Below are 22,562 nucleotides of genomic sequence, written 5' to 3' on the forward strand. Positions count from 1 at the left end.
GTCATGACGTTCCCCCCATGCTTCTCCAAAGACTTCCATCATCTCCATGGTTACCAAAAATGCATCTCAGTTATTTTATGAAAAATGGCCCAGTCGCCATCTTTGTCTAAAACTGTAAGCCTAAAATATACAGAAATTATTGAACATGTTTTAAACCTGAAAATAACTTCTTTAAAAAACAACCTAAAAACACAAATAATCCTGTATAAAGATGTTTGATATGGACAATATTCAGAGCTTTCCCCTGTTTTCTAACAGTTCCCATATAAATGAATCACATTACTGGTCTCAGCACAAACAAACCAAAGAACCACATCACATGAAATAAACTCTACATTAGAAAGTTAGAAAAGAGCTTCTGAGGACCTTCAGAGGTCAGAACAGATCAGATTCTCAACATTTTATGAAAAATAGTCCAGTTGCCATTTTCCTCAAAACTTTCAACGTCAAATGTGAAAGAAAAGAAATAAAACTTCCACATTTTCAACTGTTTTTTGGTGGAAAAAAGAACTTTTAAAAACTTTTAAGGGAAACTTTTAAGGAATTGTTGGAATTTGATTTTCTTCCTGAAAGTTTTGCAGATTTTCAGAAATTTGGGGATTTTTTTCAGACAAGGAAACAATATTTTCTGGTTTCCGTAAATAAAGATAACAGGAGGATTAACAGACTTTAAATTCAACAAATTATTCTCATCTTCGGACTGAAGCTGCTTTCAAAGTGTCCACAGAGATCAAGATGCGTGAGACGAAGGAAAAGCATGAAATGAATTTTCTTACCTGAATTACTGCAGTTTCTTCTGTCCAACTGCTGCTTTTTCCGGCTGGTTCTGGTTCTTCTTCGTCTTCTTTTCTCTGTGATCCGCTGAGGTTGGTCTTCAGGAAGGTCGGTTTCCAGATGCTTTCCGGCTTTCAGAGCTTTCTAGCGATCAGGTCAATTTGCAAAAGGTCCAGATAAAGTCCAAGTGCAAATGGGGCCGATGGAAGGTCTGCAGGCCTTTTATATGCGTTCGGAGCGTTTCCATGGTTTTAAATGATGCACGCACGCGCCTGGGCGTGAGGAATGTTGATATGAAGTTCAATAAATGTTGTATCACGTCAATTTACGTGTTTCTAAACGTGATTTTTTCCACGTATACGCAGCAGTTTACACAAAGTTCACCTTGTAACTCCAGTCCAATCACACATCTAAAACAGTCAAATCACATTTTGTGCTTGACGACGATTTACAGGCACGTGCAGGGAGGGGGATAATAATAAATAATTATGGAATTTGTCAAGACATGATCATAATGAACATAAAAAAACATTCATTTTTTTGTTACTTTTAATAAAAATGTATGCAAGATATATCCCATGGACTTCAAAAGTCCCTCAGCTATATCAACCCATGTTCTAAAGTAATCATTAGTGTAGAGTTGCATCTAAACCATATTAAAATATGGAAGAAAAATCTTGATAAATAACCAGTACATGGAGAAATTCTTAAAATGTTTTAATTAAGGACTGAAGAACAACTTTAAACTCAGAAAAAAGACAGAACATAATGCCTGAACACAGTTTTGCAGTGTCACCAATGCCACCGTCATTAATTTACATTTTCTTGAAAGAAAGTAAAAAGCATTCAAGTATCAAGTTCCATACAAAGTGAGATCAGTCTCTGCAGCATCAGGGCTTAGAAGATAGGAACATTTCAGCAGGCATTCAGCACAAAAAATCCTTTTCACTTGTCCCCTCTGGAGATGTTTCAGGACCTTGTTGTGTAGGACATCACTGGGAATATAAGGTACAGTCTAAATGTCACCAAGAAATAGTTGTACCTCAGTGTGAACAGCTGGCTCTTTACTAGAGAGCAGGAAAAACAGGCAAGTTGCAAAGGGTTAATCCAGCGTTCCAACATCAACATTTAAAGACTGGACCTTAGGACTACTCATCTGATTGTATCACTGGAAATTATACGATCAAATTAAATGGAAAAATCACTTCTAATCTTTGTTTTTATGAAACACATCAACCTCAAGAAATTCAAAGCTTTTTCGTTTTCATCAGGTTATTTTCTAAATTGTTTCGGCAACAGTTTTACATGGTGGCGCAGCCTTCCAGCTGATTTTAATATCTCTCTATAGCTTTTAAAGTTTGAATTGTGTCTAGTTCTGTACGCTGAAATAAATAAACTTTAAGATATGCGGTATATATATCATATATATATACACACTACTGTTTAAAAGTTTGGGGTCATCCAGTCAGTTTCACAATTTTATTCATGTTCTAACATAACTGCACAAGGGTTTTCTAATCATTAATTAGCCTTTCAACACCATTAGCTAACACAATGTAGCATTAGAACACAGGAGTGATGGTTGCTGGAAATGTTCCTCTGTACCCCTATGGAGATATTCCATTAAAAATCAGCCGTTTCCAGCTAGAATAGTCATTTACCACATTAACAATGTCTAGACTGGATTTATGATTTTTTTAGTGTTATCTTCATTAATAAAAAAACGACTTTTCTTTTAAAAACAAGGACATTTCTAAGTGACCCCAAACTTTTGAACGGTAGTGTATGAACTGATTCAACAGTTTTTCAATTTAACAAGAATTTAAATATTTTTCTGAAGTTCTATTTCTGTTTACTGACTGAGTAGAGTGAAATGATGTTTAGAATAGCAGGTAATATATTGAACTGCTCCTCTGGTAGTACTGCATCCATGTGAAAGCAGAATTTACAGGAAAAAGTTAAATTATTTGTTGTAGTTTCAAATATCTGGAGGCCTAAAGTGTACTTCAAGAGCCTGTAGAAGGAAACAATTATTGACCAAATTATGTCCAAAATATCAGTAGAAACAAACACAATGATTAACTTATCATAAAGGTGCTTTTACACCTGTGTGGTCTCCTCTAGTGAGAAATATTTATTTATTTAATATTTTTTTTGCCATTTCATGCCGATATTGTCCAACTCCCAATTTCCAATTCCGGTATCAACCGATACCAATATATGTGGGCTGTTTAACTAATTTTAGGTAACATCACATATCTCCTGTCATGGAATTAACACATCATGCCTAATTTTATTGGGAGGCCCCATCGGATGCATTCTCAAATGCAACAAGGCTTTCCAAATGTAAACACTGTCTGTGCAAAATACGAAAACTACTTCAACTTTAGTTATGGAAAAATTAACTTTTTTTCTAATTGTCTGAAACAACAGTTCACACTGTCCCTCTCTTCCTCCCTCTATGAGTCCAGTAAATTATTTAATCGGTTTGTCATGATAGGCAAAAAAAAAACCTAATCAATAACGATATTGACCGATGTTACATTTTTATTCCAATATTGGGCCAATAAGGGCTGGGCCGAGTCCCAGTTTGGAATCTAACTGTGTTACTGATGAGATTAGATTCTACTGACTATAATGCCCCCTGTTCTTACGTTTGTCTCACTTCCTGTTTGTCTCTAACTTCATGACACTATTGCTGGATATGTAAAACGGTAATCAAAAGCTAGTTTGAGGCCATGTTCTCTGCTGGAAAGCGGTGGATTGCTCCCTCAGGGTTTGGGTGGAGTTGCTTCCCCAAGTGAAGGAGTTCAAGTATCTCGGGATCTTGTTCTTGAGTGCGGTGGCTGCAGTAATGTGGGCGATGCATCAAACCATCGTGGTGAAGAGGGAGCTGAGCCACAAGGCCAAGCTCTCAATTTATCAGTCCATCTATGTTCCAATCCTCACCTATGGTCATGAGCTCTGGGTAGTGACCGAATAAACAAGATCACGGAAACAAGCGGCTGAAATGAGCTTCCTCTGTAGGGTGGCTGGGCTCAGCCTTAGAGATAGGGGGAGAAGGTCAGACATCCAGAGAGAGCTCGGAGTAGAGCCACTGATCCTTCGCATCGAAAGGATTGAGGTGGTTTGGACATCAGACTCGGATGCCTCTAGGGAGACTTCCTTTAGAGGTTTTACGAACACGTCCACCTGGGAGGAGACCCTGGGGTAGACCCAGAACTGGCTGGAGGGATTATATATATCTCGCCTGGCCTTGGAATGCCTTGGGATCCCCCAGGAAGAGCTGGAAAGCTTTGTTGGGGGGAGGGACGTCTGGAACGACCTGCTTCATCTGCTGCCTCCACGACCCAACCCCGGATAAGCGGAAGAAAATGGATGGATGGCAATCAAAAGCCTGGATCAAAAGTCTGGACATTGCCTGCTGATAATGTAAAGCTTGAAGTCCACTGCAAATACCTGATTATACAAAGACCATCGTTTACCATGTACCAATACCATAGACTCTCCACAGATGGTCAAAGTGACCAGTGGCATCAGTCTACCAATATGTTTTCACTTAGTTTTATTGTTAGATATACAGTGGTCCCTTGTCTATAGTGGGGGTTACGTTTCAGACCCCCCGCGACAGATAAAAATCTGAAAAAGTAGCAACCATATTTTATTTTATTAATTAAATATATTTTAAGGCTTTATGAACCCATCGCACAACAGTGCAGAGCAACACTATGCAGCAATCAGACATCTATGTGAAATGGACAAGGTGAGATGCTGAATGTTAGGAGACAGAGGAGACTGATGCTACAGTCGCTGAGCCAATCAGAGCCCTGCGATGTACGCTACGTATTTTATTTAGATTAAATTGTCTTTTAATATGCTTTAATTATTATTTTTTGTATTTTTTTATATTGTTTTCATTTTTTTAGGCTAGAAAATGCTTATTTTACCACAAAAATAATTAAAATATTGTAGCAATAGCAGAGCCAGTCGCTATGACTGAACTGTTGTTCTGCAGTGCACCATGGGAGTTCGGGGTGTCGGGGGTTTAAATGTCATTATTGTGGTTTATGTTAGTGTTACAGTGTTAATAGTGTTTGTGTTTTATTGTGTTTTTGTGGTTTAGTCAGCCTAGTTAGTTTGGTTAAGCGTTATGTTGTCAGGACCGTGAGTGTGAAGTGTGATGACTTCCTGCCACATTTTCTGTAACACTAGTCTGCATGTCTCAAAATAAAAGCATCTGCCAGTTGCAAAGTGCATAAAAAGCAGATATCTTGCCTCCAGCAATGTTCAATGCATCTCACCACAGTGATGAACATATAAAAATACCTATATACCACAAAATTCAGTGATATAGCGACAAATCTGTGATACCAAATGCAAATTAAAAATCCGTGATACAATGAGACTGCAAAAAGTGAACCGCGATATGGCGAGGGACTACTGTACTTATTTGTTTGACATTCCATTCTCAAAATCAGTTTTTTACTATTGTGTGGAGTTCTTCAAATAAAGGCAAATAAGGAGGGGGGGGGACCCAGGCGCAGACACAGAGAGACTGGCAGAAATGTGAATTAAGGAAAGGCTTTTATTACACTGGACAACTGAACTGGGGGGAAACAAAACTAAACCAAACCACTACTAACAAACACTATGAATTCAAAAACAGAAGATCACTAAACTAGAACTACACGAAGAAGGGGTACTTACAAGATGGGGGGGAACTGACAACAGAAGGGGCAGGGAAGCAGGCTCAGGAAATCTGGGGCGAATGGAGATGAGACTGGAGCTACTGGCTGGAGACAAGCAGGGCTACCGAGAATCCAAAAGAAGAACTGATGAGTCCAAGTGAGGGAAATCCAGTGGAAGGGAAAACAGAGTCTGGAAAACAGAATCCGGAAACAGAGTCCGGAAACAGTCCATAAAGGCATGTGGGTAAATGAGCCGGCAGGGAGTGAATGACAGGACAGAGCTTAAATAGGTGGAGGTGAGGTGGAGAACAGGTGAATGGAGTGAACTGATTACTGCAGCTGAAACTCATAAGTAATCAACAGGTAGCAGAATGCAGGAAGGTGAAACAGGGAGAGCAGGAGGGAGAGAGACATGAGGAAGAGGTGACAGACAGAGGGAGCCAAAGAGAGACAGGTAAAAACAGAAACAGATCAGGACCCAAGGGAGAAAGGAGGAAAAAGAGGAAGAAGGGGAAAAAAGGGCAGGGGCTGGAGCAGGATCATAACAGTAATGCAGAATATACTGGACTGATTCTCTGTTTTTATGATTCATTTTTTAATGTTATCGTTACATTATTTATGTGTATAAAAGTAAAACCTATTACCACTGAACAGGTACTGAAAAGTCCAGTAACTGTATGCTGTCAACTGTTGCTAATAAAAATGCATTCAAACCTCCACAAATCTGTGTGACACTCAGAGTTCCAACGAACAACTGATATCAGTGTATGAACTCCCACACTTCGATTTCATCTTTGGTTGTGTCTGGAAGCATTTTAGCTGCTTTATTGAGAGCTCTAACTTGTGTCTGACACAAGTGATGGATTGATTCAGAGACGCCCTATTTGAATCCATCCAGCAGTCTAAGCAGTCTGCGTGATAGCTTTTGTTACCCACGCTACATGCTCATAAATGTGGCCTGAAGCTTCTGTTGTTTGATGCACATAACCACAGTGATGTTGTGTTGGGCTCTGAATGTTTCTATCTCTATATACGAACGCCTCCTGTGTCGACAGACAAAGCCCGGGAGCTAATGCTGCTCTGCTAACATGCTGCTCAATTTCAGTTGCCAGCTGTTGCGAGAGTCGAAATCATTTTCCAGGACAACTTTTGTCAAGGCCAAACTCAGCATACAGTACCTCAGCCAGTCGGTCAGCCAGAGCTTTGACCATGATGCTGTTGTAGTCGTCTCCCTGAGCCTGGAACTGCTGACTCAGCTCCTCAGCTCCAAACACACCCACAGCAAACACACCAACGTAGTCTGTCACCTCACTGTCCACTGGGGCAATGAAGTCTGACACACACAGGTAGGGCTCTGAACTGTGGCTGTCCTTCTCCGCCTGCAACACACACAAAACTGTGTCTTTGGAAATGCATCGTCATCCATTTCTGGCTACGTCATGAAAATCACAAATCAAACTTTGTCATGTTGCTACATACACTACCATTCAAAAGTTTGGGGACACTTAGAAATGCCATTATTGTTGAAAGAAAAGCAGCGTTTTTCAATGACGATAACTAAAAAGTATGGCAAGACAACACATTTAAAATAATTCTCATTAGAGGAGACCACAGTGGTGAAAAAAAGTCTTGATGATAAGTCAATGATTGTATATGTTTCTACTGATATTTTGGACATAATTTGGTTGATGATCATTTTAAATCATTCTAGAGGCTCTGAAAGTACACCTTAGGCCTCCAGATATTTGAAACTACAACAAATTATTCAACTTTTTCCTCTAGATTTCTACTTTTGCATGGATGCAGTACTACCAGAGGGGCAGTTCATTAGAACACCTGCTATTCCAAACACCATTTCACTCTACTCAGTCAGTAAACTGAAATAGAACTTCAGATGAATATTGAAATTCTTGCTAAATTGAAAAACTCCATGGAATCAGCTCATACACTACCATTTAAAAGCTTGGGTCACTCAGAAATGTCCTTATTTTTGAAAGAAAAGCAGTTTTTTCAATGAAGATAACATTAAATGAACCAGAAATACAGTCTAGACATTGTTAATGTGGTAAATGACTATTCTAGCTGGAGACGGATGATTTTTAATGTTATATCTACATAGAGGTACAGAGGAACATTTCCAGCAACCATCACTCCTGTGTTCTAATGCTACATTGTGTTAGCTAATGGTGTTGAAAGGCTCATTGATGATTAGAAAACCCTTGTGCAATTATGTTAGCACATGAATAAAAGTGTGAGTTTTAATGAAAAACATGAAATTGTCTGGGTGACCCCAAACCTTTGAACGGTAGTGTATATTAAAGCTATTTAGTCATTTTCAGTATCAGGAAGTATGAAAAAAATGTTATTTACACATTTCTGTTTTATGTACTTAAAGAAATAAAGTAACCAGAGAATGTCTGTGCAAATTTACAGCTAGTTGAAGAGGACCAAGGCATAACTGACAAATCGCACTAGTGTCAGTGAGCAAGCAGAGGGCGCTACCTGCTGCCGTAAACCATGGAATGTGGCGATGGGTTTGGTGTCTCTGCACACCGTCACATCATCTTTGTACACCTTAATGTCATCACCAGCACTCTGAGCACGCCAGAAGCCAACGAGGCCCCTCCCCTTCAGACTGCTACTGTCAAAAATCTGGTTGAACAGCCGCTGGGCATCATCAAACACTCGGCGAGCCTCGGAACCTGCAGGATGACGTCACTGATGAGTTGACGAAACTATTCACCACAAAACATACGATATGCATTTACTGAAAGCATTCTAACATTAAAGATCCCATCTAAGCATAGTAACAGATGCATAAAAGACACTCTTCTCTGAACAAAAATTAGGCTCTGATTTGTTTTTTTTTTCATAAAATTGAAAAAAAAACTTTTGTGCAGAAGAATTCAAAAACAGCCTAATAGCTATTGCAAAAAGGCAGGTAAACTAATCTGTGATATTGTCAGAAAAAGCTCTCCATAAATCCTTCAGATAAAAGGAAGAAACCTCAGAAACTATCTCTCCTCCAGGACAGCCAGGAAGCAACGCAGTAGAAGCACAGTGTGGAAAATCAGAAGCTCATACCAACAGTCTTGTCGTTGAAGATCTTGGGGTATCCTCTGTTGGGGTATTTTCCTCTGAGCTGCCACACATCAAAAAAAGGCTTCCAGTCGATGAAGTCCAACAGACTGTTCAGGTCATAAGACTCAAACACACGAGTGCCCAGGAACTGAGGACGCACTGAAACACAAAGACAAACACAGAGCACGGCGTTTCTATAGGACACTGCCAGAAAAACACTGTGGACAGGCTTGATTCCAAACTGAAAATCCAACGGCATTGCTTTTTTCATTAACTGCAAATATTCAAGCAACTGTGTGCATAGTTTTGGACACTTTTGCTTTTTTAGAAGTTCAGTCTGACATATTTGGTATCTATTGAAACATTGGGATCTTTTTAACAATCCAAGATCTAAATAAAATCTAAAAAAGCAGCTACCAAAGGTTTCATTTACAGGTAATGTATAATGTTGCTGTGTGGGTTAGAATTTAAGGAAATAACTCAGAATTAATGGCTCTTTGCTTACTCACCTGGTCTGGGCAGAGACAGCCAGTCTACATGGAAAGCCTTCTCTCTGGCCTGGGACAGAGACAGATACCGACGATCCTGAAGCCAAACCAGGGAGAGAATTGAATTTATTGAAAGGTAAATCTTAATAAAATCTGCATTAACATACAAGTGCAATCATATAGCCTAGTAAGTGAGCAGTTTTAAGGCCAGCTCCTTTACAGGGCGAGGAGGGGAAAATTATGAAGGGAGAGGAATGTACAAATGGACTCATGCGGATCACAAAAAGTGACGTGTATGGAGATCTATATGTGGCCAAATGTGCAATGGTTCAAGTTTCCTCTATGTTCTCTTTATGTTGACATTTAAAATCATATGAGGTTTATTTTGCATTACCAAATAAATAACATGAACAGAGAAACAGAGATGATAATTAAACACACATCAATGTAAAAAAAAAAAAAAAAACACAAAGCATCATTCTTCAATTATCATTTACATTTCATTCATTTGCAGAAAAGAAATCCTCAAAAGCCATGTCAATGTCTCTGTTGGTCTCAGTGTCTAGTCTGTAAAGTCCTTCCCTTCTTATAGCAGCTGGAGCTGGGATGTGTGACCAAACATGTACCACTAGCACAAGATGGATTCCACTTAAACAACACACATTCTGCTCCTCTTCATTTTTGTCAGTAGAGAATCATAGCCACCATTTCCAATCACACACACAGGCTACATCATCCATCTGATATCTGTTAGCTACTATTCAACCATTTGAATCTGCTGGGAACCATGTTGTCCGTGTCTTCACCGATTGTCATGGCTGTGGGAGACACATTTCTGGAGATATTGAAAATATGTACCAGTTTCAAAAGTTGCGAATCAGTGTCTTTGATAAATAATAATTGGTGTCTGTATCTGCTGTTAAATAAACCATAATGGTCGACCCCCACTAGTCATTATGATGTGGAAGACTTTGGTTTGCGCTTAGAGTAAATTCAAGTTTGTGCTTAAAGCAGGTGAAAGTATGTTTTTTCCCAACAGATGCTGTTGGTGTCAAAATTGTGTGTTAAAATCATTAACTCCAACATAGAGGGATGTCCCAGGAAGTTCTGCCAATAAAAGAGAGCTAGTGTAGGAGCACTGTGCAGGAAGGTATTTCTTTCAACCATCGTAACTGTCTAAGATGGAGCTCAACTAAGGATGCATCGATGGGGTTCCCTCAAAATCACGACAGGGGAATTGTTTCAGTTGGATAATTAACTGAAAAAACGAGCTGGGCTGCTTTATTGTACTATACAAACCTTCAGGAAAAACTTGTAATCTTTAGTGTGTAAATTCCCATAGTGAAGGGGTTTTCAAATAATAACATCTGGATTGCAGAAGGGCAGAGCGGGTTAGACTAAAAGAGATTTGATTCTGTCTTTCTGGTTTCTAGCAACTTTCTAGCTAAGATAAGCTTCTTGTCCACCTTTCCCTGTGAATCCAGTTCCTTTTCTGCTGTTAGTTTATGAAAAACACGTTTTGCTGGTATCCTTTCAGACTTTTCAGTTACTGCATGTCAAGTTTCTCTTTGCCTAGTTTAAGTTTAGGTTTTGTTGAACATGACAGTGAGTGTTTTCCTGTTTTTAACGAGTCAAAAGTTCAGTGTAACTAAAAGTGAACCAGCCATGTTGTGTCATGACAGTTGTTGATTAATCCCATGAAATCAATACCTGACCGCTGTGAAGGAAAATTTTTTCTTTCCCCTTATTGAGGTATTTCCTCACAACTATTAGCTGAAGACATCCCAGGATATCATGCAGGTTGCATCTGTCAACTACAGTCACTGTAAATCAAGTCGTAGAACTTAGATCACCTCAAATTACCCTACAGGTTATCACCTTTCACCCCTGTTTCTATTTGCTTCTCTCAAACTGAGGCTGGGAGCACATTCAGGTCCTCTCTGTCCCTAAATGACCCTGAGAAAGGCAGATGCTGCAAAAGAAGATACATGAGAGAAACAACTGCTGTAGGAAAAACATGACTTGGTTAAGATTAGATATTGTTTAGTCTGACATTACGGAGCAGACAAGCTGTCTCCATCTTGGGTCGTAATCTAAATATGGCATTCCTCCCAGCTCAATATATACCCAAGGTTGAAGAGAATCCTCAGAACTGATGCTGCCAGCGCTCACATCACTGTGTAGCTTGTTGTATCACTTCTCCTGATATCAGTAAACCTTATTCTCAACCTAAGCCATCTGAATCTCCAGAGTGTCTCTGAATCTGTGTTCTCGTTTGTCTCTCGACATCGCAGAATTCCCTAAGAACGATGTACTTCACTGATGTCAGTCTAATATTTGCTCTCATTGGCTTAACAAGAAAAGCACTCAGAGAGTGCAGTACTCCGCCAAGTCATGTTGTGCACAGATAGACTAACAGACGGACAAACCAACGCCGATCGTTACATAACTCACTGCGTTTCTTGGTGGAGTAATAACACAAGCAACAATTGAATTTCCCTCTGTATTAATAAAGTATCTATCTACCCATCTATCTATCCAACAATTATGGCAACCAAGCTTGACACCTTGCAGATTTAAGCCAAGGAGCAAAAGTTTTTGTTCTTCTTTGTCTATAGAAGTTGACGGTATGTAAAGTCCTTCACAATGTCTGAGCCGTCACGGAAACTTCTGTTGCTTTTTGTTGTTAGTCTGAGGCACCAGCCCTTCTGTTTTAGCTAGACTGTTCACTAGCTGGACTAGACTATGCTGTAAGTCGTGTCATTTTAGGAGGACGGACACCACGGCTCTGAATAGTGGTACTTTGGTTTGTTCTGTGCCTCCTGATTAGTTTTAGTTGGTCATCCATCCTCTTGTATTTTTCTCTTTTTATCCTTTTCACTGTAAGATTTTTCATCTTCTGGCAATTTTTTTTGTATTTGGAACGATAATGCGGACGTGTAGGCAGACACAGCCCATCTTTTCATGACGTGAACACCATCACTGCATGTTCATGAAAAAGGAACACAGATGTCTCAGTTTTGTTTTCATGATCACAGGTTTTCTAACTTCTACTCTGTGGCCTGTCTTTGCAATAATCTTTCTGTAGTATATGGTTTTGATTGTTCCTAACTGAGAAATATTTTGCTTTTAATTTTAGAAGTAATGATGTTGTCGAGAGGTGATGCAATCTTCAATCATTTAAGAGACATCAGCAATTTTGGGGTGATTTCCTGCAGCTGTGTGCACGGGCTCACGTGCACTTTAACTGGTCTGGAGGCTGCTGACTACTACAGCTTGTGTTTAGAGATGACAAAGGCGAATGTAAAACTGGTCTAAAAACAGGCTGTCAGCGTGGGTCACTCAAACCAGGTGTAAAATCTCCTCTCGTGGTTACTCCACAACTCTGCTGGGTGTTTCTACGGCCAGCGTTACCTTCAGGGAGTCGTAGTGCTCCTGTCTGATCTCCTCGTACTCCTCTTTCAGGTCCTCGAAGTACTCCTCCATCACTGCCTCATCCAGCAGCTGTGAGCACTGACAAAACAGGAAAACAGAAAATGCACCACAGTTTGGACTCCTCAAAGCTCTCAGCTTTCTGCCACCACATCAACTGATATTAACCCTCTAAATCATTATATAAAAGGGGCTTATATTGATTTATATTAGTTGGATTTCAGTGACATGCAGTGTCATGCTAAAATTAAATGCTAGCAAAGGAAGTCATTTCTGCTCCAGAGCCAGGGGTCTTGAAGGATTTCTTCACAAAGCTCTTTTGAACCTACGCTGTGTTTTCTCATTAACTGGTGGATTCAAATGAAGATGAGAACATTCTTAATATTATATCAACATTTCTAATGTTGAATTGTTTACACCCTCTGCAATTTATTTATTTCATTCAGTGAAACTCTCAGCTCCATTATTCATTAAACTATTTGTCTTTAACAACATTCTGTTGTCATAATCTTAAATAATGATAAAAGGTACTGCATATTTTTGCTGTCTGAAGTAAAGAGCAGTGTCATTTGCAGTTAGATTCTGACCGATACAGTCTCCATTTCAGTAAAACTGTCAGTAGTTTAGGTTTAGCCTTAGGTTTATCAGCAGTTCAGTATTGTCCAATACTGTATGTGTATCATGATTCTGAATCACTGTCATGGGTGTGTCTAAACAAAGCCACGGTAAAGTTTGTTAAAAGATCGTCCACAATTTTAATTAAATGAACGATGTCGGCTTGAGTTGGGTGTATAAATATCTTTGTCGCATAGCTGGATTTGGCCCACAGACCATCATTTTTCCTCTATTGTTCTAGATTGTTGAAAAGCTGAACTCTCACCACCACGACACTCCTGGAGGCGTCTAGAACATGGATAGCAGGTGAACTGTAGCGGGGAGCGATCTTCACTGCTGTGTGCGTCCTATCGAATAGAAAACACACTAATCACCCAAACAAGCACTATGTTGGGTGTGTGTGTGCGTGTGTGTAATAACGACTTTCATGATATAATATATTATGCACGCGTGCGTGTACAAACACCGCCATCTTGTGGCTCCCCCCGAGTAGTACCGTTTTAGGACAACAATAATAGCGCAAGGAGGAAGGAAATTAGAACCTTCTGACTAACTGAGTCCAGGCCATCGTACGTCTGAAGCTGCTGCTGGACTTCCACCACTGGCTGAAGAGTTTCCACGGACTGACTCGACATTGTTTGTCCTACAGCCACCTCCGGGTTACGACCAGCAAGATGTGCCTTACCAACGGTTATTTACACGCAGCCGTCAGGAAGGGAACCGTCTGTGCACCGAATGTAACTCCCACCACTGGGTAGGCCTGTTCTGGAGGTAACAGAATCATTTTTGGGATTCATGGGGGAACACATTGCATCCGCGCGGTCTGTGTTTATATCGCGAGTGGTGATAAAATGGAGGGTAATAAGCTGTTGTTCAGTTGCCTGGTATGAATAAACCTGAGCTCCGCGCGGGGCGTTCAGGGTCTGCGGGATATTTTTGTTGCACGGAGAGAATTATTTTTGTTGCACGGAGAGAATTTAAGAGAAAAGGAGCGATACCCTAGAACGACAGTGTCAGTGATGAGAGCCCATGTAAAGTCACTCAGCGAGCAAATAACGGGTTAATGACGTCTTTCAACTAAATAGAAGCACTGCGTGTGTCCCATGTGCACAGTGTAAACAGTGTGTTATTGTGGGAAACGCCTACAGGCCCTAAAAAGCATTAAGAGGAGAGAGAGGACCAGAAACTACAAAATGACCGACTTGGGGGATGCAGCAAGTGTTCCCGGCGCCTCCTCCTCTTCCTCCGTAGCGGCAGCAGCAGCAGCAGGGGCCGCCCTGAGCTTCACTGCGGGCAGAGGACTCCCAGGCCGGGTCAGGAGCTTGGCCTCCCCGGCTCCACCTGGAAGGCTGACCTCCCTCAGAACCAGGGACCTGACACTGGGAGGAGCCCTCAAAAAAACAAAGGTAATTAATGTCATAGAGTGCAAACATATCCAGACTGACCATAATGCACACTCTCTCCCCCTGCTGATTCCCACTCACCAGTTAAACTAGCAGGCAAACATTCAACACTGTGTATAGTATTATGCACATTTTGTACATTTAATAACCTCAGTTTAATATCAGTTTCTTTCACAAATACGGGATTCTATTCAATAGCAACATTATTTTCTACATGCAGAGGAATCTGTGCAGTATCTTAATTTCCATCTATGGAAGAATCTGGGCCATATCACCAGATTTCTTTTTCGTTTTCTACCGATGTTCCCTACACACTTGGACTGGTCCCTTTGCTGCTGTGGGATTGAAAAGGGCTTAGTTTACCTCATCTCTTTGGGCTGTGTGCAGAAGTTGAAGAAAACCCACCCAGGCACAGGGAGGACCTAGATCCCCTGTGTATACGATAGGCCTGCCCATACTCTATTTGTCTAGGCACACTCGTAATGCTATTAAAGCTATTCCGCTGACACGTTCCACATAGCATGCTCAGATGTATTTCATCGTCTTAGTGCTTGTACTCTGTGCAGTGACAATAAAGCTGAATCTAATGTGATTCAATCTAATGTAAAATGTAAAACATAGGGAACAAGATGAAATCATGTCAAAGAGATGTCTATAAAGATTTTTTTTCTGTAAAGGTGCCTACAGATTTTGAGTACCTTAAAAAGACAAATATGGATGTAATAGTTTTCTCTTCTTCTGACTGGATTAAAATGATGATGAATCTCCACATTAAGATAATACATTTGCCACATTCAGGTCAGGTTCAACTTCCTCATCTCAGTTAGAGACTCATTTGTTTTGATTACAGGTACCAATAGCATGGTCAGTGTTTAGAAGGATGACAAAATGGAAAATCTGTATCATCACGAACATGTGAATAAGGTTTATGTAATGTAATATTTAATCTGATAGGTTGAAAAGCATTCATACATTATTATATCTGCCATGTACACACAGCATCTTTATTTTGGATGCCCATAAAGAATAACGGGGTATTAACAGTACTACATATTGACTCTGTGTTTTCGTCTTTCCAAAGAAAACCTTTGAGCCTAATGTCCACGCTGTCAGGAGGAGTAAAGACGAGTGAGTGACCTTCAATAAGATGTCTGCAGTTTTAAGCAGTGCATGATTCAGGCTGTCTCCATGCGGTGTTTTCATGATCATGACCACCATGTTTCCCTAGGTTAAAGGAAGAAATCCACATGGTTCCTAAAAAGGAGAGAAGAGAGAGGGATGAGAGGAGGAGAGAGAACAGAAGGAGGAGGAAAGAGAAGCCTCAGACCATCCAGTCTCATTCCATCTTTGAACAGGGTCCTGCCGACACTGTACGCAAAACAGGTGCACAACGTGGCTCATCTTTAACATCCTTTCTTTTTGTCATTGGAATGTAAACATGCACACCGGAGGTCTAGTCACAGATGCTTCTTTTTTTCACAACCAATGCTTCTCACTACAGGGTGGCGTAGTGCTACAGATGTGCAGGACTCTAGCACCTCTCCTGTCTGCAAACTGGTGAAGAAAGAGAGGAAAGAGTCAGAAGATGATGAAGATGAAAATGAGATACTCAGTAAACTACAAAGAGATGACGTGAGTACTTTCTTCTTCATCCCTGTGAACCTTTATATTCAGATTTCACAAATTTTCAAATCTGTCGTAAAACAGTAATCAGGTGCCAAGAGTCCCATGCCTTGCTGCTGTCATTTCTCATGTTTATACTGACAGTCTCTTTCTAATACAGTATAAAACAGAAGTAAGTACACCCCATATGCAATGTCACCTAAATGTCAAATGTATCCAAATTGTGTCACCTTTCAGTATTTTGATTATTTCTAAATTCTTCTCTAATGTAAAATTTTTTTAAAAAAAATAACATTTTAGAGTTTACTTCACAAAATTACAGGCAAACAAATGCAGCAAACATGCTAAAATTTTAATATTATACAACTGTATGTGGGGCTGCACAGTAGCGTGGTGTTTAGCACTTTCACCTTGCAGCTAGAAGATCCTCGGTTTGCGTCCCGGCCTTCCCAGGATCTTTCTGCAGGGAGTTTGCATGTTCTCCCTGTGCATGCGCAGGTTTTCTCCGGGTACTCCGACTTCCTCCCACAGTCCAAAAATATGCTGAGGTTAATTGGTAATTCTAAATTGCCCGTAGGTGTGAATGTGAGAGTGATTGTTTGTCTGAATATGTCGCCCTGTGACAGACTGACCAGGTTGTCCCCTGCCTTCACCCCAAGTCAGCTGGGATAGACTACAGCACCCCCATGACCCTAATGAGTTTAGATTAAGCAATGTATAGATGAGGGATGGACAATTGTCTGTTCACTATTACTTCTCAGCATGGAGGATATCAAATTTCTAGAGAGATGTTCTAACATTCTTCAGAGACTTTTTTTTGCCATATGTTGTGTTGCTCTACCTTTCTCATTAAAATACCCCAAAGTATTAAACTGTTACACTCAAGCTGATGAGGTTTTCACTTATTTTTCTTGTGCTTCATACACTACTGTTCAAAAGTTTGGGATCACTTTGAAATTTCCTTATTTTTGATAGAAAAACAATTTTTTTTTTCAATGAAAATAACATTAAATTAATCAGAAATGCAGTCTAGACATTGTTAATGTGGTAAATTACTTTTCTAGCTGGAAACAGCTGATTTTTAATGGAATATCTACATAGCGGTACAGAGGAACATTTCCAGCAACCATCACTCCTGTGTTCTAATGCTACATTGTGTTAGCTAATGGTGTTGAAAGGCTAATTGATGATTAGAAAACCCTTGTGCAGTTATGTTAGCACATGAATTAAAGTGTGAGTTTTCGTGGAAAACATTAAAATGCCTGCCTGGGTGACCCCAAACTTTTGAGTGGTAGTGTACACAGAGGCTGATATTGTGAACTTTCCTTGACAATGTCTGAGCTGTGACAGAAACTCTGATTACCATTAATAAACCACTGCCTCCCAAGTCTGATGCACCTGTTTTTCAGAGGTAGATTGTGCATGTAGTCCACTGTATGTGGCATCATTTCAGAAGACAAGCACTGTGGCCCTGATTGGTGGTACTATGACTTGTTCTATACCTCCTGATTACAGATAGAACTGTGTTTTTAAGTCATTTTTAGTTGGTCACTGATCTTTGTGTCCTCTTCCATCGTTGTGAAGTCTCACGGTCAGATTTTATATTTTCCCTTGCAATTGTAGAATGTAGGTCCAAAACTAATAAAGTAGTTCATCAGACAACTTACTCTACTTATCAGATCAGAAATAATGCAGCTGAGAGGTTAGATAATTTTGGTATTTAAATAATATTACACAGGGTTGTACTCACTGCTGTATGTTTTCTCATGGTCACCTGACCAGACTTTTGACAGAACTAAATTTGTCTCTTGTGGGATTTAGCATACATTTTTTGCAGAAAATTGAAAACACAACACTTGATGTCAAATTGACATAGAGTAGCATTATTTTTCATTTGTGTATTAAGTCTATTTGCCTTTTCCTCTCTTTGGATGAAAGAAAAGTTGATCTATTGGACAGTTTCATGTATTTCACATCAAGTGAGTTAAATGTGGCTGTTTGCTCTCTTACCTGCCAGCCACACAAGTATAGTCAACGCTCATTAGGCTCTGAGGGTTTGAACAGTGTTTATCTGCACTGCATAAGTTTGTAATGCTCCAGCTGTGAGTCAGTGAAGTTTAATCATCATCCATAATAACAATAATCACTCTCATTTAATTTTTGGTTCATAACTAATGTTGTATTATGTGCCCCTACAGTTTATAGATGATCCAGGTCTGAGGAATGATGCCAAGCTGAAGCCAATCCAGCTGCCTCTGTGTCAGTCCAGCAGCTTCACCAAGTGTCAGACGCTGACCACCACCACCACATGTGAGAAAACCACCTCTGACTACTGCCACTGCTGCTGACACAACACTAACCCAGTACTGGCAAAATATATGTGTGTCAGGCTTTGCCCTCTGGCAGTAATTCATGCATACCTAAATGCTGTATAGCTGGTGGCTGAGGGGTAGAGGGAGCTACAGTTCTAAAAGTTGGCAGCAGTGTATTAGTGAGGATGCAGGGCTGAGGGATTTTGTGTTCAGACTCAGTAAGCAGCTATTGTAATAGATACATTATGGACAGTTGTGCAATTGTGTGATTGACACAAGTGTCTTTTAAATATTTGACTATAAAATGACTTCCTTACCCGTCTAAGCCACTGCAGACCCCATGTATGTGTGGTTAAAAAATATTTGTGGTTGTCACTTTGACAGGTTTAGAGAACCCCCCTCTGTTCAGGCCTCCGTCCTGTGGAGTTATGAGTAGAGCAGGCCACAGCAGGAATGAGCTGCCCACACCAGAGAAGTGTTCCTTGGGAGAACTGCTGCAGGATCTCAGCCTTTCTGGCAGAGAGGAGCTTTTCTTCATGCAGTTACCCGACTGCATGCCGGGCAAAGCATCTGGACTGAAGGTCGACTCCGCTCAGGGATCTACAGTTGAGAAACCTGCAAAGAAGGAAGGCAAGCTTGAAGACAAGAGGACTGCATACTTTCAAGCACAAGTGAGTTAACTGTATAAAACATGTTCAGAATAACTGCCAATCCAAGTTATTAAGTGTCTAACTTTGTACACTTCTGAGCATTTTTCAGCAGTTATTTCCAGATATTTGAGTTGTGTTACTCCTGATGATGTTACTTCCCTCCAGTAGTAAATCTCTGTGACCATTCACAGAATTCAACATTCATCATCAAATTTACATCTATTTAGGGTTGTGACAACATATCATGTGTTGACCTTTTCCTTCATAAAATGCTGTATATATCAGCTCATTCTTACAGGTTGTGTGTCTCTCATCAGGATCCTGTGGTGAAGGAGGGTTGTCCTGTGCTCTCACAGTTCCCTGAAGGATTTCTGGGTAAACTGCAAATCAGGAAGTCCGGAAAGGTGGAGCTGAAGCTGGGTGACATTGTCATGGATGTCTCAGAGGGAGCTGCATTCTCCTTTCTGCAGGTACTGAGTGTGTGTGCGTGCGTGCGTGCGTGCGTGCGTGCGTGCGTGCGTCAAATTATAGCACATTATATATACTGCCTGACCACAAAAAAGCCGCCAACTGGATTTAACTAAGCAAATAGGTAAGAGCCTTCCATGGGATAATTACTGCAGTGATGAACATGTTTCAGTTGCAACAACTTCTTTAGCCCCAGCTGATGCAGTGAGGCGCTTCTCATTTCTTAAACAAACATGTCTGAAGACTTATCCTGTGGTTTCAGAAAGGATGTTAATCTGTCTCAGAAGGGTGAAATTACTGGGCTGCTTCAAGCAAAGAAAACAACTAAGGAGATTTCTGAAACTAATAAAATCAGGTTAAGAACTGTCCAACGCATCATTAAAACCTGAAGGATAGCGGTGAACCATCATCTTCGAAGAACAAACGTGGTCGGTCATGTGATCTGATGAGTCCAGATTTACACTGTTCCAAAATGATTTGTGCATCAGGGTAAGAAGAGACTCGAATGAAGTGATGCTCTCATCATGTCTAGTGCCTACAAGACTGTGGGGGTTATAGGGTTATGATCTGGGGTTGGTCAGGTTCAGCAACGTCATGTTCCCAAAGAATGAGGTCAGCTCACTACCTGAATATACCGAATGACCAGGTCTTTCCATCAGTGAAGTTTTTCTTCCCTGATGACATGGGCATGTTCCAAGATGACAATGCCAGGATTCATGGGGCTCACATTGTGAATGAGTGGATCAGAGAGCATGAGACGTCATTTTCACACATGGATTGGCCTCCACAGAGTCCAGACCTCAGTCCCATTGAGTATCTTTGGGACGTGCTGGAGAAGAATTTGTGCAATATAAGATCTTGGTGAAAAATTATTGCATCTCTGGACAGAAATAAATGCTGCAACATTGCAGAAGCTTATCAAAACAATGCCACAGCGAATGAGTGCCATACTCAAAGCTGCAGGAGTCCAACAAAATATTAGAGTGTGCAACTTTTTTTTGGCCAGGCAATGTGTGTATGTGTGTGTGTGTGTGTGTGTGTGTGTGTGTGTGTGTGTGTGTGTGTGTGTGTGTGTGTGTGTGTGTGTGTGTGTGTGTGTGTGTGTGTGTGTGTGTGTGTGTGTGTGTGTGTGTGTGTGTGTGTGTGTATATATATATATAGATAGATAGATACACACACACTTGTATTTTACAAACAAACAGCATTTTACTCAAACTGTAAAATGCAGATTTTTATAAATGTGTGTATGTGTATTACATGTGTATTACATGTCAGACAGAGAATTTGGAAAACAATGATGGCACTCCTTCTTCATGCTTGTCCATCATGGTTGCTTTGCTACTGTCATGAGCATGTGCCTGAAACAACAACAGCACTGGCAGATATATATGCTCTGGTTCTGTAATGTTTTAATTGGCATTAACAGTTAAATTAGTCAAGTTTACAACTTGGTATTGCTGCACCATTTCACCAGCATGCCTCTGGAATTGCCACTGGTAGTTTTAAGTCAACAGAAACAATGAAATGAACGGTTTTTGTATCTGATTTATCATTGATGACAACTTGCCAGACATGCTTATTACAGTGTCTGAACTCCTGTTTTGTTCATGTGTGTATGAAGATATTTTGTACAATGTTTGCTGCGTGAACAAAACTGTTTTCAAAACGAAGGGGGATAATATCTGCCCAGAATGAAATCCGTATTAGCGTGGGCAGACCTAAAAGTATTATATACGTTCCAGTAGTTGTTATAAAAAGCCTTTATTGGCTCTATAGCTAGTTTATGAAATAGTTAAAAAAAACTGACAGATTTCCATCAGATTTCCATCCTCACGTTTTATGCTTCAGTTAAAGGGCATGTTCTGACTGGATAATTAGAACAACAGGTTGGACAGGCGCTGTCTGCTTTCAGTGTGTATCAGTCATGTGGACACCATTAAGTGACCTGAACAGACTGCAGTAACTTGTTTGCTGTAGCCCAATTCTGAATAAAGTATGGCAAATATATCACACTTCTGTCTTTTCAATAACCCCATTTAGAAACTTTTGCAGTAGCAGATTAGCAGCACTGTGCCATACTGAGGAACATTGCCACTCCTGTATCAATAAGTGAAAGTAACAGAGAAACTTTCTCTTCATCTTCTTTCCGCAGCAACTGGTATCCGTGCGTCTGTCTGAGGGTCGAACTGGAGACATGATGGTGTTGGGAAACGTACACCACAAACTGGTCTTATCTCCTGATTTCCAGGCTTTACTGAGACAAGCCTCAACACAGCAACCACAGGACCCCTAATCTTAAATCTGCTGCACTGGGACTGAGCAGAGGTGAATATTACAGACTCTGTAACATAAGGAAAGATTTGTTTGATCCAGAGGGGTGTGTTGTTTGGTTACCACACAAACAGATCACTGTGGAGGGAGTAGAATGACAATGTTACTTCTTCACTATGAGGGTTTTAGGGCAGCTATAAATGTTACTATCAAGGTACCTTACTTTTATATTTTTCTGTGAAATCTTTGAAATAATGTTTTTCAAAATTGTAATGTGAAAAATATATGTTGCTACACATGGACTGTCATATGCTGTTTCACGTCAGTGGAAGAATGACTTGTTACTGGGAGAACACTGCCACTTCCACACCCACCAGCAGTGCTGAGTACTACAATGATGTACCTCATGACTTTGGAAGTTCTAACATTTGTATTTAGTAAATGTAAATACAGTTTTAGTTGCACAATCTTTTTGTTTGTTTTTTTCTTTATTTCTCCTCGTCACACAGCAAAGTCTGCCAGAAACTCGGGTGTCATGATTGATGACCAACTAACCTTCAAGGCTCATGGTCTCTCTGTTGAAGATCAGACCTTTACTGTCTGAACATGCAGCACAACTCCAGGTCTAGGCTCTCTAATATCATGTGTCGACTACTGCAGCTCCTTACTGGCAGGCCTCCCTGCTTGCACGGTCAAACCTCTGCAGATGATTCAAAATGCAGCAGCACGTCTGGTTTTCAACCAGCCAAAAGCAGCT

General features: G+C 40.4%; 2 protein-coding genes across 4 annotated transcripts; one reads left to right on the top strand and one right to left on the bottom strand.

Moving 5' to 3' along the window:
* Positions 1 to 1,474: 1,474 nt before the first annotated feature.
* LOC111588300 (methionine synthase-like) lies at positions 1,475 to 13,759 on the bottom strand. 2 transcript variants are annotated; one of them, XM_055011079.1, is made up of 8 exons: positions 13,621 to 13,759; positions 13,344 to 13,425; positions 12,446 to 12,544; positions 9,053 to 9,128; positions 8,547 to 8,702; positions 7,965 to 8,164; positions 6,641 to 6,841; positions 1,475 to 5,583 (listed from the first exon to the last, which is right to left on the bottom strand). In XM_055011079.1, the coding sequence occupies exons 1-8, from the start codon at positions 13,644 to 13,646 to the stop codon at positions 5,431 to 5,433; spliced, it is 993 nt and encodes a 330-aa protein (XP_054867054.1). In that variant the 5' UTR covers positions 13,647 to 13,759; the 3' UTR covers positions 1,475 to 5,430. The 2 variants fall into 2 exon arrangements, with proteins under 2 accessions (XP_054867054.1, XP_054867056.1); XM_055011081.1 differs by having other exon boundaries at positions 5,445 to 5,652.
* zgc:171971 (uncharacterized protein LOC569690 homolog) lies at positions 13,700 to 22,274 on the top strand. Of its 2 annotated transcripts, none has more exons than XM_023298590.3 (9): positions 13,700 to 13,832; positions 14,227 to 14,484; positions 15,563 to 15,609; positions 15,710 to 15,864; positions 15,983 to 16,113; positions 18,303 to 18,414; positions 18,801 to 19,087; positions 19,384 to 19,536; positions 21,687 to 22,274. In XM_023298590.3, exons 2-9 carry the CDS (start codon positions 14,272 to 14,274, stop codon positions 21,825 to 21,827), a joined length of 1,239 nt encoding a protein of 412 aa, XP_023154358.1. In that variant the 5' UTR covers positions 13,700 to 13,832; positions 14,227 to 14,271; the 3' UTR covers positions 21,828 to 22,274. The 2 variants fall into 2 exon arrangements, with proteins under 2 accessions (XP_023154358.1, XP_023154357.1); XM_023298589.3 differs by having other exon boundaries at positions 13,710 to 13,849.
* The last annotated feature ends 288 nt before the right edge of the window (positions 22,275 to 22,562 follow it).

The sequence above is a fragment of the Amphiprion ocellaris genome, chromosome 6 (genome assembly GCF_022539595.1).
Source record: "Amphiprion ocellaris isolate individual 3 ecotype Okinawa chromosome 6, ASM2253959v1, whole genome shotgun sequence".
NCBI classification, from domain to species: Eukaryota; Metazoa; Chordata; class Actinopteri; family Pomacentridae; genus Amphiprion; species Amphiprion ocellaris.